We start from the raw sequence: 15,109 nt of genomic DNA, 5'->3' as shown, positions 1-15,109 counted from the left end.
CAACCCCCCAACCCCCTGAGTCTGCACTGGGAAACGCCCCCCGCCCCGAACCCCCCAAACCCCCTGAGGCTGCACTGGGAAATGAACCCCACTGCACCCCCAAATTGCTTTGAGCCTGCACTGGAAAGGAGACTCCCCGTCTCTCCCCTCAGCAACCCCAAATTCCCCTGTCTCTGCAATGGAAAGATGAGCCCCCCCAAACTCCACGGCATCTGCACTGTCAGTGCCCCCCCGAACCTGCCCCCTGTCCTAGCTTCCCCTGCAGCTGCTCAGGAAACATGACCCCCAAAACTGCCCCCAAGCACCCCTGAACGTCTCTGAGTCTGCACCAGAAACAAGCCTACCTTGAGCCCCAAATCCCTCCCACGCCCCCCCAAATTCCCAAGTCTGCACTGTGAATACAGCCCACCCCCAAGTCCCCTTAATGCCCCCTGCTGCCGCCCCAATTCCTCAGCCCTGCCTCCCACCCCCACCGTCCCCCCAACAACCCCTGGGGCCCCTTTTCAGCCCCCCAACCACTGACCTCCCCCCAGGAGCCCCCCCACTCCCCACAGCGCCCCCCGCTGGCAGAGGCTGGGAATTTGTATTCAGTCACTGCTCCCCAAATCTACCTCGCCCCCAACATTTCGGGTTTCGGTGGCTCCGGGCTGCGGCTTTGCCCCAATTTTCCCCGCTGGTTTTTCGTTGCAAAGGGGGCGACCGAAAACACCCTGGAAACTTGAACCGCCCGGGGGGGCTTTGTTGATTTAATCGAACCTGCTGGGACGTTCCAGCATTAAACTGCTGGCGCGTTCGCTGCCGGGCTTTCCTTCCGGCGCGCGGCTGGGATGCGGCTGCTTCTGGGGTGGGGGGCTGGGCACACGGGGACCCCTGGCCCGGCGCTGGGACCCGGCCCCTCGGGGGGGGGGTACGGGGCACACGGGGACCCCTCGCCCGGCGCTGGGACCCGGCCCCTCTGGGGCGGGGGGGGCTGGGCACACGGGGACCCCTCGCCCGGCGCTGGGACCCGGCCCCTCTGGGGCGGGGGGGGCTGGGCACACGGGGACCCCTCGCCCGGCGCTGGGACCCGGCCCCTCGGGGGTGGGGGGGGCTGGGCACACGGGGACCCCTCCCCCGGCACTGGGACCCGGCCCCGGGGGGGGGGGGGGGGCTGGGCACACGGGGACCCCTCCCCCGGCACTGGCCACCGGCCCCTCTGGGGTGGGGGGGCTGGGCACACGGGGACCCCTCGCCCGGCGCTGGGCCAGGCCCCTGGGGGGGGGGGGGGGGCTGGGCACACGGGGACCCCTCGCCCGGCCCTGGGCCAGGCCCCGGTGGGGTGGGGGGGGCTGGGCACACGGGGACCCCTCGCCCGGCGCTGGGCCAGGCCCCGGTGGGGGGGGGGGGGCTGGGCACACGGGGACCCCTCGCCCGGCACTGGGCCAGGCCCCTCTGGGGTGGGGGGGGGCTGGGCACACGGGGACCCCTCGCCCGGCGCTGGGCCAGGCCCCTCTGGGTTTGGGGGGGGCTGGGCACACGGGGACCCCTCGCCCGGCGCTGGGACCCGGCCCCTCTGGGTATGGGGGGGGCTGGGCACACGGGGACCCCTGGCCCGGCGCTGGGACTCGGCCCCTGTGGGGTGGGGGGGGCTGGGCACACGGGGACCCCTCGCCCGGCGCTGGGACTCGGCCCCTGGGGGGTGGGGGGGGCTGGGCACACGGGGACCCCTGGCCTGGCACTGGGACAGGCCCCTCTGGGGTGGGGGGGGCTGGGCACACGGGGACCCCTCCCCCGGCGCTGGGACCCGGCCCCTCTGGGTATGGGGGGGGCTGGGCACACGGGGACCCCTCGCCCGGCGCTGGGCCAGGCCCCTGTGGGGTGGGGGGGGCTGGGCACACGGGGACCCCTCGCCCGGCACTGGGACACGGACCCTGTGGGGTGGGGGGGGCTGGGCACACGGGGACCCCTCGCCCGGCGCTGGGCCAGGCCCCTGTGGGGTGGGGGGCGCTGGGCACACGGGGACCCCTCGCCCGGCGCTGGGCCAGGCCCCTCTGGCAGCACTGCAGGGCCCGCGACCGCTGCCCGAGGGTGGGGGAGGCCGGGAGAAGCGTAAAGCCCCCGAGCCCCCCGCCCGGCTCAGCGGGGCCGTTCCAGCCGGTGGCCGGGGCCCCTCCGCAGGGGGACCCGGGCGGGGAGGAATCCAGCCTGGGGGGGGGGGGGGATTTCGCTACGCGCTGCCCCGAGGCAGAGACCAGTGTCACCGGGGGGGGGGTCCCCAGCGAGGTCCTGACAGACCAGGGGTCCCACGTCCTGGCAGCCCGGCTCCGCGGCTCGTGGGGGGTGGGGTCTGGCCCCCCCGGGCCCGGGCCTGCCCCCCCCAGTCCAACGGGCCGGTGGAGGGGTTCAGACGATGCTGAAACCCTTTGTGGCCCAGCACCCGCAGGGCTGGCAATGGGGGGGGGAATATCCCCCTCTCCTAGAGCCGGGCGGGACCCCGGAAGTCCTGGCGTCCAGCCCCTGCCCTCACTAGCAGGGCCCAGGGCTGGTCTCTGCCCCGGCTCCCCAGGTGGCCCCCAGGGACTGAACTCACCCCCCCGGGTTCAGCCGGCCGATGCCCCAACCCCTGCGGTGCGGGGGGAGCCCCTCGGGGAGGGGGAGGGGGAGGCCCCCCCGACGGAGACCCAGGGGTGCTGAGCTCGGGGCTTGGTGGGCCCGGGGGAGCAGAAGGGCTGGTCCGGCCGCTGCCCGTTCCTGCGGCCCCGGGACCAGGCCGGCTCCCCCCTGGAGGCGATTCCCCTCTCGGCTCAGCTGGCCCCGGCCCAGCAGGCTGAGATCCGGGGGGGGCTGCATCTGCACCCACAGCCGGCCGGGGCGCACTGATGTGACCGTCCACCGGGTGCAGACCGGGGCCCCCCCCCCGAGACGCTGCCCCCCGTTTCGGGTCACCGGGAAGCCTGCCCCGGACCTGGAGAGGGAGGTCAGGGCCATGCCGGCCTTGGGGGTGATCCAGCCTCCGCCAGCCCCTGGGCCTCGCCGGTGGTGCTGCTCCCCCAGGACGGGTCGATCCGGTTCTGCGGGGACGAGCGGAAGCTCAATGCCATCACCGTGTCCGATGCCCACCCCATGCCCAGGCCGGACGGGCTCCTGGACAAGCTGGGGGGCGCTCGGCACCTCACCACCATGGATCTTACCGAGGGCTAAGTTGTCAGGGAGTGGGGGGGGTCCGGCCCTGCCCCCCCTGCCCGGGACCCCCAGCGACTCCCAGCCGGCCAGTGACACAGGTGGTTTATTGGACACAGGATACAGCCCAGCTCGTGGGCAGGGCCAGGACCCCTCGATCTGGCCCCTCTGGGGGTTCAGGGGGCCTGGATCCCAGCCTAGGATCCCCTGAACTCCCCCCCCCAGCCCCAAACCGACACTGACCCCCCCTCCCCACTCGGCTCCTGCCTTTGTCCAGCTCCCCGGGCAGAGGTGTCGACCTCCCCCGCCCCAGCTCAGGTTACAGGCTCAGGTCCTGTCCCTCCCCTAACGTCCTCCCGACTCCCCCAACCCCCCCACACAGACAGCCCCTGCTCCGGCACCGCTCCGAGCGAGGAGGCTCCCCGGGTCCCCCCCCCCGGCTCCGAGCGAGGAGGCCCCCCGGGCCCCCCCCCGGCTCCAAGCGAGGAGGCTCCCCGGGTCCCCCCCCCCCCGGCTCCGAGCGAGGAGGCGCCCCGGGCCCCCCCCCGGCTCCGAGCGAGGAGGCGCCCCGGGCCCCCCCCCCGGCTCCGAGCGAGGAGGCTCCCCGGGTCCCCCCGGCTCCGAGAGAGGAGGCTCCCCGGGCCCCCCCCCGGCTCCGAGCGAGGAGGCTCCCCGGGCCCCCCCCCGGCTCCGAGCGAGGAGGCTCCCCGGGCCCCCCCCCCGGCTCCGAGAGAGGAGGCTCCCCGGGTCCCCCCCCCCGGCTCCGAGCGAGGAGGCTCCCCGGGCCCCCCCCCAGCTCCGAGCGAGGAGGCTCCCCGGGTCCCCCCGGCTCAGAGAGAGGAGGCTCCCCAGGCCCCCCCCCCCGGCTCCGAGCGAGGAGGCTCCCCGGGCCCCCCCCCAGCTCCGAGCGAGGAGGCTCCCCGGGTCCCCCCGGCTCCGAGAGAGGAGGCTCCCCGGGCCCCCCCCCCGGCTCCGAGCGAGGAGGCTCCCCGGGCCCCCCCCCCGGCTCCGAGCGAGGAGGCTCCCCGGGTCCCCCCACCCCCGGCTCCGAGCGAGGAGGCTCCCTGGGTCCCCCCGGCTCCGAGCGAGGAGGCTTCCCAGCCCCCCCCCCCGGCTCCGAGCGAGGAGGCTCCCCGGGCCCCCCCCCGGCTCCGAGCGAGGAGGCTCCCCGGGTCCCCCCGGCTCCGAGTGAGGAGGCTCCCCGGGTCCCCTCGCTGGGCACATGGGGACCCCTCACCCGGCGCTGGGACGCGGCCCCTCTGGGGCGGGGGGGGGGGCTGGGCACACGGGGACCCCTCGCCCGGCGCTGGGACGCGGCCCCTCTGGGGCGGGGCGGGCGGTGAACTCCCAGCCAAGCTGCACACAGGTTTGAGACAGGAAGTGACGGAGACGCTGAAGGCGACTGAAGGGAGGGGTCTGAACGGGGAGCTGGCCAGGACGCCTGGGTTCACGCAGGGCTCTGAGGACAGGGCACCCCCCCGCTGAGCCCCTCTCCCCACCCCGAAAGCTGTTTCCATCGCGTCATTTGCGCCAACGGCTCCGGGCAGGAAACGCAGCGTCACGGCATCGACCACTTCCCCCCCCAGCCGCGCCCGGCTCCCGCCACGGCCCCCGCCAGCCATGGGGCACCGCCCGGCCCAGCCCCCACGAGCCGCTGGCGCACCGGGCACCCTCTGCTGCCAGCCTTGACGTGAGTAACCCGCGGCCCGGCCCCCCCTTCGGAGCCGGCGCCCCCCCCCCCCAGAGGGGACAGGCCCCCAGCCCATCCCCCGCACCCCCGAGTCCCCCAGTCCCCCGCCCTGGGGCCGGGCCAGAGCCGGTGCCCCCCAGAGGCACCGTCACTTCCTGTCTCAAACCTGTGCGCAGCTTGGCTGGGAGACCCCCGTGTCCCATCCCTCCGCCCCCCTGCTAAGCCAGGCCTGGGTCAGAGCCGGCGCCCCCCCGAGGGGCCAGACCCCCGTGTCCCATCCCTCCGCCCCCCTCCTAAGCCAGGCCTGGGTCAGAGGGGCCAGACCCCCGTGTCCCATCCCTCCTGGCCCCTCCTAAGCCAGGCCTGGGTCAGAGCCGGCGCCCCCCCGAGGGGCCAGACCCCCGTGTCCCATCCCTCCTGGCCCCTCCTAAGCCAGGCCTGGGTCAGAGCCGGCGCCCCCCCGAGGGGCCAGACCCCCGTGTCCCATCCCTCCGCCCCCCTCCTAAGCCAGGCCTGGGTCAGAGCCGGCGCCCCCACCCACCCGGGAGCCCCCCACTTATCTCCCCCCCCCTCTCTCCGCAGCCGATCGCCGACGATGCCCCCGTCTCTGCCCCCCAGCCCCCGGCTCCCGCCCCCTTCGCCGCCCCCCGCCCCGCCCTGCGCCGCCTGCCTGGGGCCCATGGTGGCGCTGGCGGGGGTGGCCGGCCTCTTCGTGGTGCTCGCGGCCCTGCTGGGCGAGCGGCTCTTCCGGGGGGCCCGGGCCCGGGCGGTGCCCAGCGTGTGGCGCCGGGGCGGGGCGCTGTGGATCGAGCCGGCGGCCCCGCCCCCGCAGGACAGAGCCCCCCAGGCGGAGCCGGGTGACCTGTGGATCCCGCGCCCCCCGCCCAGCGCCGAGGACTGGTACCGGGCGCCCGCCGGCAGCGCCGGGAGCGGCACCTCCAGCGGCGTCCACTCGGGGGCGCCGGAGAGCGCCGGCAGCACCGCGGCCTTGTGGGACGCCGAGGCACCGGCCTGGGGGGCCCAGCCCCACGTCACCCTGCAGGAGATCTCCGAGTTCTTCCGGCGCGGGGGGGGGAGGGGGCCGTGAGCACCGGGACCCCCCCCCAAGAAGCAGGATTCACCCCATGGATGTTGGGGCAGAACTGAGATTTTGGGGGGACACTTTGAAAATTGGGGGGGCACAAGCCTGTTGAGGACCCCCCCCACTGTCCCCAGCCATGGGGCACAGAGGGGCCTGCACCCCCCAGCCTGCCGTGGGGCACAGAGGGGCCTGCACCCCCCGCCTCCCCAGCCTGCCGTGGGGCACAGAGGGGCCTGCACCCCCCCCCCGCCTCCCCAGCCTGCCATGGGGCACAGAGGGGCCTGCACCCCCCGCCTCCCCGGCCTGCCGTGGGGCACAGAGGGGCCTGAACCCCCCGCCTCCCCGGCCTGCTGTGGGGCACAGAGGGGCCTGCACCCCCCACCTCCCCGGCCTGCCGTGGGACACAGAGGGGCCTGCACCCCCCCAGCCTGCCATGGGGCACAGAGGGGCCTGCACCTCCCCGGCCCGCCATGGGGCACAGAGGGGCCTGCACCCCCCACCTCCCCAGCCTGCCGTGGGGCACAGAGGGGCTGCTCTATGGGACATGGGGAATTTCTGCCAGCGGCCGGTTCGCGGGGCTACGGACAAGTGGCTGAAGCTCCTGGCTCCGTTAACAGCCCCTGGGTGGGGGCTCGGTGTGTCCCCCGTTGGCCCCCTGTGACAAAGTGGGAATGTTCTGAATGTCTGTGAACACTGGGTGGGTGCCTCAGTTTCCCCTGTGCCGTTCGCAAGGTGCCGGCTGAACGTGCTGGAGAACAAAGTGCTCAGGTGCCTCCTGGCCCGGGAACGAGACAAAGGCCAGAGGGGGGCTGGAGAGTCTCAGTTTGGAGCTGGCTGGGGAGACGGGGGCAGCCCCAGGGCGGGGGTCTGGGCTCCCCACCCCCCAGAATGGACCCGGCCGAGGGGTCCCGTTCGCGGTACCTACAAGCTCTGTGTTAGACCCTGTTCCTGTCGTCGAATAAACCTCTGTGTTACTGGCTGGCTGAGAGTCACGTCTGACTGCGCAGTGGGGGGGCAGGACCCTGTGGCCCCCCAGGACCCCGCCTGGGTGGACTCGCTGTGGGAAGCGCACGGAGGGGCAGAGGAGGCTGAATGCTCCAAGGAGAGACCCAGGAGGTGAAGCCGTGGGAGCTTCTTGCCCTGCAGACAGGCTGCTCCGAGGGAGAGGAGGCTCCCAGAGTCCTGCCTGGCTTGTGGGGAGCAGCTCCAGGGCAGCGCCCGGGGACCCCGTGACCCCCCCCCCCCCGTCTGCTTGGCCTCGGCTGCCCAGGACACGCCCCGGGGGCTCGGCGTTCGGGGGCCGGCGTGTGGCACGAACGGGCCGGGGCCGACACACAGTAAAGATTCTCGCTCTTGACTGGACGGCTGGGTCTGTGATCTGTGCCTAGACGCAAACACGGCCCCCTGGGGGGCCAGGCCCCCGCCCCATTCCCGGCCCCCGGAGCCAGCCAGGCCCTGCCCTGGGGCCAGGGGGAGCCAGCGCCCCCTAGTGGGGACAGGCCCCTCCCCCATTCCTGGCCCCCGGAGCCAGCCAGGCCCTGCCCTGGGGCCGGGGGGAGCCGGCGCCCCCTAGTGGGGCCAGGCCCCATGTCCCATAGCCTATTCCACAGCCCCCCATTTCCTCTCCTAAATACCCCACCCCCCACTCCCAGCCGCCTCCTCTGAATTTCTGGGCCCAAACCCCCCCCAGGTCCCTTTTCTGCCACCCGCCCTCCACCCACCCCCAAATAGGGAACTGAGCAGCGAATCGTTTCTCTCCCAGCTGCCACTGGGCGCCACTTCCTTCCAGGTTTTTCACCATTTCCTCTCCTCCTCGTCACCCTTTCTCGTTCACTCGTTCCTGCCCCGTCCTGCAGCGGAGGGGCTGCCACGTGCTGGTCCTGGGCTCAGACCCCCCCACCAGCCCCCAGCCCCACCTGCAGCCACGAGGTACGTTGGGGGCAATTGGTGTGTGCGGTGGGATCAGCTGGAGAAGGAGCTCACTGGGTGGGACTGTGGGGGGAGGAATTAGGATGGGGGGGTTAGGCAGGGGACTGGTAGTTGGCTACATAGCAATGGGCTGCGGGTCAGGAGTGAGGGGCACCGGCAGAGCTGGGGGGGGGAGGGCTGGGCTGGCAGGGGCTGCGGGTCGGGAGTGAGGGGCACCGGCAGAGCTGGGGGGGGCTGCGGGTCGGGAGTGAGGGGCACCGGCAGAGCTGGGGGGGGGCTGCGGGTCGGGAGTGAGGGGCACCGGCAGAGCTGGGGGGGGAGGGCTGGGCTGGCAGAGGCTGCGGGTCGGGAGTGAGGGGCACCGGCAGAGCTGGGGGGGGCTGCGGGTCGGGAGTGAGGGGCACCGGCAGCGCTGGGGGGGGCAGGGCTGGGCTGGCAGGGGCTGCGGGTCGGGAGTGAGGGGCACCGGCAGAGCTGGGGGGGGAGGGCTGGGCTGGCAGAGGCTGCGGGTCGGGAGTGAGGGGCACTGGCAGAGCTGGGGGGACCCAGGGCTCGGTGCCGGGTGGGTGGGGTCGGCTGGTCTGGGAGGTGTCTGGCTTCCGCAGAGGTTTCTGTGGTGTGGGGCGGGTGCTGATATTTCAGCAGGTGAGCCCAGCCGTTGGGTGAGCCGGGGACAGAGTGGAAAATTAGGGGGGGTCATTTTGGGGCATCAGCCCCATAGGGTGAAATTCACTGGGCTCCCCCCACACATACCCAGCACAGCTCTGCCGGTGCCCCTCACTCCCGACCCGCAGCCCCCTGCCACCCCAGCCCTGCCCCCCCCCCGGCCCTGCCGGTGCCCCTCACTCCCGACCCGCAGGCCCTGCTAGCCCAGCCCTGCCCCCCCCCCAGCTCTGCCGGTGCCCCTCACTCCCGACCCGCAGCCCCTGCCAGCCCAGCCCTGCCGGTGCCCCTCACTCCCGACCCGCAGCCCCCTGCCACCCCAGCCCTGCCCCGCCCAGCTCTGCCGGTGCCCCTCACTCCCGACCCGCCGCCCCTGCCACCCCAGCCCTGCCCCCCCCGGCCCTGCCGGTGCCCCTCACTCCCGACCCGCAGCCCCTGCCAGCCCAGCCCTGCCCCCCCAGCCCTGCCCCCCCCCCAGTTCTTCCCATTGGTGCTCTCTGCATCTGGCAGTTTTCAGTTCCCCCTTTGATGTCTGGTTCTAAATCTGGCTTTAAATCTGGAGCCAAGAACTTGGTGTGATGCTCCCCATCGCCCCCTGCTGGAGAGACCCTGACACTGACTCACTTTCCCCTTCGCTCCCAGGCTGGTGTTTGTGCGTCCGGCGCGTCTCCCGTCCCCTCTCTGCTCCGGACCCGTCCGCTGAGCCCCGGCCCGGGACCAGGGAGCCCAGACACCATGGCGGTATCGGGGGCCTGGCCCCAGCCGAAAATCCGGCCTACGCTCCTGCTTCTCCTGGTAGCTGCAGCCTGTGCACAGGTGTCACTCGAAGAGAAGGAGACGGCCAGTGAGGAAAGCCGGCACATCGGTACCAGTCCAGAAACTGCCTCGTCCTCTGCCGAATTAGCCAGAAACAGCCCCGAGCCCTCTGCCGAATTAGCCAGAAACAGCACCGAGCCCTCTGCCGAATTAGCCAGAAACAGCACCGAGCCCTCTGCCGAATTAGCCAGAAACAGCCCCGAGCCCTCTGCCGAATTAGCCAGAAACAGCACCGAGCCCTCTACCGAATTAGCCAGAAACAGCCCCGAGCCCTCTGCCGAATTAGCCAGAAACAGCACCGAGCCCTCTGCCGAATTAAGGCATCCACAGCAGGAACCCACCGCCGCCCAGATGCTGGCAATGAAAGATTCGGTTGGCTCAGTGTCTCCGTCTGGCCTTCCCTCTACGGAGGCGACCGTGGCCCCGAGATCCGGCCTGGCCAGGGCGACGGCAGCGGGTGGCGAACAGCCCGTCACGGATGAGAAGCTGAAGGGGCAGGCGGGCACGGTGGCAGGGAGCCCGGGTCCGGGGCAGGAGACTCAGACCGTGCCAGGCAGGGGCGGGCAGACCACGAGCGCCCCCATGGAGCCCGCCAAGGGCACCGATCGGAGCGGGCACAACCAGACCGCGCCAGCCAGCACCCATCGGACCGGCCGCTACAGGGCCGCCCCAGACCACACCTCTGGGCCCTGGGAGAAGCAGCCCACCCCCAAACTCTCGCCCCCTGCCCTCTCCCTCACCCCGCCTGCCAAGAAACAGGAGCCCGTCCCCGAGGACATCACAACCCCGGCCTCCAGCCCCGCCCCCGGCACCCGCCAGCTGCCCGTGATCATCATTGTGGTGCTGCTGGTTGTCGCCATCGTGGTGCTGGCCCTGCTCGGCCTGGCGCTGCACTGTCGGCGCCGGCGCCGCTGCGGCTCCACCAGCTTCAGCGGGGGGGCGGGGCCCGGCGAGTGGGCGGGGCCGGTGAGCCTGCCGGAGGAGAAGGGCGAGGGGCAGGCCGGGGACGGGGGGCAGCAGGCCGGGCTGGGCGAAGGCAGGCGGCCCACGCTGACCACCTTCTTCGGGAAGCGCCACTCCCGGGTGTCCTCGGTGGCCATGGAGGACGTGGCCGGGGCCAAGGGCGAGGGGCCCCTCTCGGAGCCCCTGCTGGCCACGGGGGAGCAGGGGGGCGACCCCGCGCCGCAGGGGGCAGGGGAAGCCAACGGGACGGTGCCCGGACCCCCCTCGCCCCCTCCGGGCCCCCCCGCCAACGGGGAATTCCCCCTGCCCCCTCCCATGGAGCAGGAAGCCTTGCCCCCCGTGTAAGCCCCGCCCCTAATCGCCTGCCCCGCCCACAGCGCCCCCTGCTGGGCGAGGCCGGGGATGGAATAGCTGGGAGCTCCCCGCAGCCAGTGCCCCCCCACAGCGCCCCCTGCTGGGCGAGACCGGGGATGGAATAGCTGGGAGCTCCCCGCAGCCAGTGCCCCCCACCCCACCCCACAGCGCCCCCTGCTGGGCAAGGCCGGGGATGGAATAGCTGGGAGCTCCCCCGCAGCCAGTGCCCCCCACAGCGCCCCCTGCTGGGCGAGGCCGGGGCGGTTTCCATCTGCCCACCTGGGCTCTGGTGGATTCCTTGTCGTTCTTGCTCAAGTCTTTTCTTTGTGTCTTTTGCAAGATTTTCCGCTGTCCCCAGCCACAAGTTTCCTGTTTATGATTCACCCCTCGAGCTTGTTTGAATTTGGAGTGAACAGTTTAGGGTGTGAACAGAAAAGAACCCAGGAGTCCTGGCTCCCATCCCCCCACCTCCCACCCCAGTCCCTGCTCTAACCCACTAGACCGCACTCCCCTCCCAGAGCCGGGGAGAGAAACCGGCCGTGCAGCTCAGGAGTAGGGCTGGGGGAACCCAGGGCTGGGCTGGCAGGGGCTGCGGGTCAGGAGTGAGGGGCACCAGCAGAGCTGGGGGGGGGCAGGGCAGGGGGATCAGGGGCTGCGGGTTGGGAGTGAGGGGCACCGGCAGGGCTGGGGGGGCAGGGCAGGGGGGGCAGGGGCTGCGGGTCAGGAGTGAGGGGCACTGGCAGAGCTGGGGGGGCAGGGGCGGTGGGTCGGGAGTGAGGGGCACCGGCAGGGCTGGGTGTGTGATTGTGGTTCGGGGCAGGATGCTCATGTCTCTTGGCTCGTCACAATTTCCTTTCAACTCACTCGCAGGACTTGAGTAATTAACGGCTGAATCTGTTACAGGAAGGCTTGTTCTGCCGGTGCCCCTCACTCCCGACCCGCAGCCCCTGCTAGCCCAGCCCTGCCCCCAGCTCTGCCGGTGCCCCTCACTCCCGACCCGCAGCCCCTGCCAGCCCAGCTCTGCCGGTGCCCCTCACTCCCAGCCCTGGGCTCCCCCCAGCCCTGCCTGTACATTTGACGTGAGAGGAAATCGCGCCCCTTTCTGCAGAGTTTTATATTTTTGTGTATTTAATAAAGAGTTTTGCGGCTCCATCACTGGCTGAGAGCAGAATTGTAACAGCCAAATTCGAGCGTCACAGGGTCAAGGGCAAGCAGTGGCCCCCGGGGAGCACCCGCTCCGGCCGCAGGACGCCCCGAATGAATGCCAGGGGGAGCTCGGGCACCCGTCCCCGGTCGGTCCTTCCCGCTGTGCTATTGGGGTGCCGGGGCAGGAGTGGGCCGGGGAGCTGCACCCGGGACACGAGCAGGGATGCCATGAGGGCGCTAGCTCAGGGGACGGGGTGTTAGGGGGCTTCCCCTTCACCCCCTCCCCCGGTGCATCTCACGCAGTCAGAGAGCAGATGGCCAGAAGCCCAAAGTGCAGGCGATGCTGTTTGGTGGGGTTAGTCCCGAGCGAACAGCTCCAGCGCTCGACACGTCGGCAGAGTCTGTTCCCCAGCATCCCCTCCCTGGCTCCGCCGCCGCCGAGCGTTTACCTGCGTCCCCTCCCTGGCTCTGGGAGCACAGAGCCCCCGGGAGGGATCAGAGAACTGAAGAGGGATTAAGGCCCATCCCACACAACATCCCGGCAGCATGACGAGGCCGGCAGAAAGGGTGAGGCCACCACCTGGGCACGAGGCCGGCTGGTCGTCGGGCTGTCCCGTTAGAGCGTCACGCGAGCCGTAAGCCAAGCGACCCAATTCACCGGCCTCAGCGCCGCCCAAGCCTCCCCTCGGCACGAGGCCCCTAGACGCGGCTGTAGTAAAACCAACTCCCTGAGCTAGAGACTGAAACGCAAGGCGAGTAGAAGGGTTTGGAAACACGAGGTTACTGGGCAAGGAAAACCCTTGAGCTGCTGTGACGTGGTGCCCACATGCCCTTGTTCTGTCTGTTCGTACTTGGAACCACTTACAGCCGACTTTTTATACTTAACAAAATCACTTTTGTTTATTAACAAACCCAGAGTAAGTGATTAATACCCAGGGAAGCAAACAGCTGTGCCTGTCTCTCGCTCAGTGTTAGAGAGGGGGGACCATTGATGAGTTGACCCTGTATAAGCTTTATACAGAGTAAAACAGATTGATTTGGGGTTTGGATCCCATTGGGAGCTGGGTGTCTGGGTGCTGGAGACAGGAGCACTTACTGAGCTGGTTCCAGTTAAGCCTGCAGCTTTGGGGTGTGCTTCAGACCTGGGTCTGGGTTGCAGCAGGCCGGCGTGTCTGGCTCGACGGGGCAGGGTTCTGGAGTCCCAGGCTGGCCGGGAAAACAGGCTCAGAGGTAACTTCAGCCCGTCAGGTGACAGTCCCAAGGGGGTCTCGGTGACCTCTGAAGAAGTGGGCTTTCATGCCCTGTAGACGGGTCGGACTCACCCCCGCGGCGCCTCCTGCTGGTGACTCTGGGAATTAGCTCTGTTCAGCGCTGGAGCGCCCTCTGCAGGCTGGTGACCCGCCTGTCCTCAGGCCCCCGTGTCCCTCCCTGGACCCGGTGCCCTGTTACATGGGGTGCTGCCCCCTGGCAGTAACCCCTTTCTCTCAGGGCTTCCCCTTCTCAGGGAACCCCCACTCTCTATCCCCACCTTGCCTCAGTGTAGGGCCACTGCCAGTCATTGTCTAGCCCCACATCCTGGGGCAGGCTGCAGTATCAGCCTACTCATCCCTGGCAAAGGGGTTTGGACCTGCTGCCTTGGCCTACCCCTGGGCTGCCTCTGCAACCCCCAGGACCTGTTGGCCCTTCGCTAGGCCGCAGCCTGGGGCTTTCCAGGCTGGAGCTCCCCAGCTCCTCTGCCTTTCCCCAGCCCTGCTCCACTCAGGTACCCTGTGTCCAGCTCCCTGCAGCCAGGCCCTTCTCCCTCTGAAGGCAGAGAGACTCTCTCTTGGCTTCTGGCTTCCCTGGCCTTTTATAGGGGCCAGCTGTGGCTCTGTTTGGGGCGTGGCCCCAGCTGCAGCCACTTCCCCAATCAGCCCAGCCTAAAGCCCCTTCCCAGGGCTGTTTCAAAGCCCCAAAGGGCCGGAGCGGGTAGCCACCCCGCTACAGGCCCAAAGAAATGTGTTCGTCTCTAAGGTGCCACCGGGCGCCTGGTTGTTTTTGTGGCTACAGACTGACACGACTACCCCTCTGATAGATGGATTAACACAGGCACCTGCCTGGTTCCCACCATTCGCAGGTGACCTGCTCCGTACTCCAGAGAGAGCTCAAGGCAGTGACCTCGGCGTGTTTACCGTTCGTGTCAATGTTGAGATCTCCTTCCGAGCTCTGAATGAGCAGAAGGACCCTTGGCTGGCCAGATCCCGAGGCACCGACATTCCAGACAGATGAATAAATGACGAGCCCGCCCAGAGGGGACACTGGAGGGACGGAAAAGCCAGTGACTGGTTACAGGGCAGGGAGTCAAAGGACACCCTGGGCGATGAACAAAGTAACCTCAACCTGCCCTGTCTGTGTGACGTTCCCCTGGTGTTCTCCGGACCGGCGATCTGCTGGGTCACCCCAGTCCCTGACTCTGGGAACCAGCCTCTCTGGGAACCCCCCCTCCCGGGCTGTTCACACACGGCCCCTGGCACGTGAGCTGCTCTCAGCTACGTGAGTGAGCACTTTCGGCAGCCGCAGCTTGGATTGTGCAACCCAATGACACCAGCCGATACCTCTGGTCCCAGACACGCCCGAGGAACCTTCGACTTGCAGTGTCCAGTTACGCCCGCCGGACGCCGCAAGCTTATCGGAGTTCGTCAATTTAACAAAGACATTGAGCTGCACCAGGCTTGTTATCCCAAGGGGAGACTCTGACACGCTGCAAACCAATCGCACTGCTTCAGCGAGACTAAACAAACAGATTCATTAACCACAAAATATAGATTTTAAGTGATTATAAATCAAAGCAGAACACGTCAGATTTGGTCAAATGAAATAAAAGCAAAACGCACTCGAAGCTGCTCTTAACCCTTTCAGTGCCCTTACAAACGTCGATGCGTCTCCCCACAGGCTGGCTGGTCGCCCTTCAGCCCGGCTCTCCCCTTGATCAGCGCTTCAGCCGCTCGGTGGTGGGGTCTGTAGATGGAGGTGGAAGAGAGAGGAAGAGCCTGGCAAACGTCTCCCCCTTTGTGACAAAGTTGGGGATTTTTGTAGCGTTTTCCATGACGAGCGTGTGCGCGCCTCAGTTTCCCTGAGTGCTGCATGTTTCACAAGGTGGTGGGAGAGGGTGGTTGTTGCAGAGGACCAGGTGTGACCTCGTCTGGCAGCCGGGACCCCCGGACAACGGCCTGGAGATGGGGAACCCCAACAACTGGTGACTTGGCAGCCAGCCGGTTCTGGGGCTGGAGTGGGAGCAGGCAGAGCCCCCCTGGCTGCAGGGGGACTGG

The 15,109-nt window shown here is 69.7% G+C and overlaps 2 protein-coding genes across 2 annotated transcripts; both read left to right on the top strand.

Annotated features, from left to right (window-relative positions):
- The first annotated feature begins 4,586 nt into the window (after positions 1-4,586).
- Positions 4,587-6,812, top strand: LOC123370317 (transmembrane protein C16orf54-like). The gene is made up of 2 exons (XM_045016743.1): positions 4,587-4,849; positions 5,432-6,812. Exon 2 carries the CDS (start codon positions 5,445-5,447, stop codon positions 5,934-5,936), a length of 492 nt encoding a protein of 163 aa, XP_044872678.1. The 5' UTR covers positions 4,587-4,849; positions 5,432-5,444; the 3' UTR covers positions 5,937-6,812.
- An 894-nt stretch (positions 6,813-7,706) lies between these two features.
- Positions 7,707-10,646, top strand: LOC123369188 (leukosialin-like). Its single transcript, XM_045014547.1, has 2 exons — positions 7,707-7,859; positions 9,165-10,646. Exon 2 carries the CDS (start codon positions 9,258-9,260, stop codon positions 10,644-10,646), a length of 1,389 nt encoding a protein of 462 aa, XP_044870482.1. The 5' UTR covers positions 7,707-7,859; positions 9,165-9,257.
- Positions 10,647-15,109: the final 4,463 nt, after the last annotated feature.

This window comes from Mauremys mutica, chromosome 4 (genome assembly GCF_020497125.1).
Source record: "Mauremys mutica isolate MM-2020 ecotype Southern chromosome 4, ASM2049712v1, whole genome shotgun sequence".
In the NCBI taxonomy this organism is placed as follows: Eukaryota; Metazoa; Chordata; order Testudines; family Geoemydidae; genus Mauremys; species Mauremys mutica.
The sequence above is the reverse complement of the archived record's forward strand: the minus strand, read 5'-3'. Positions and strand labels throughout refer to the sequence as shown.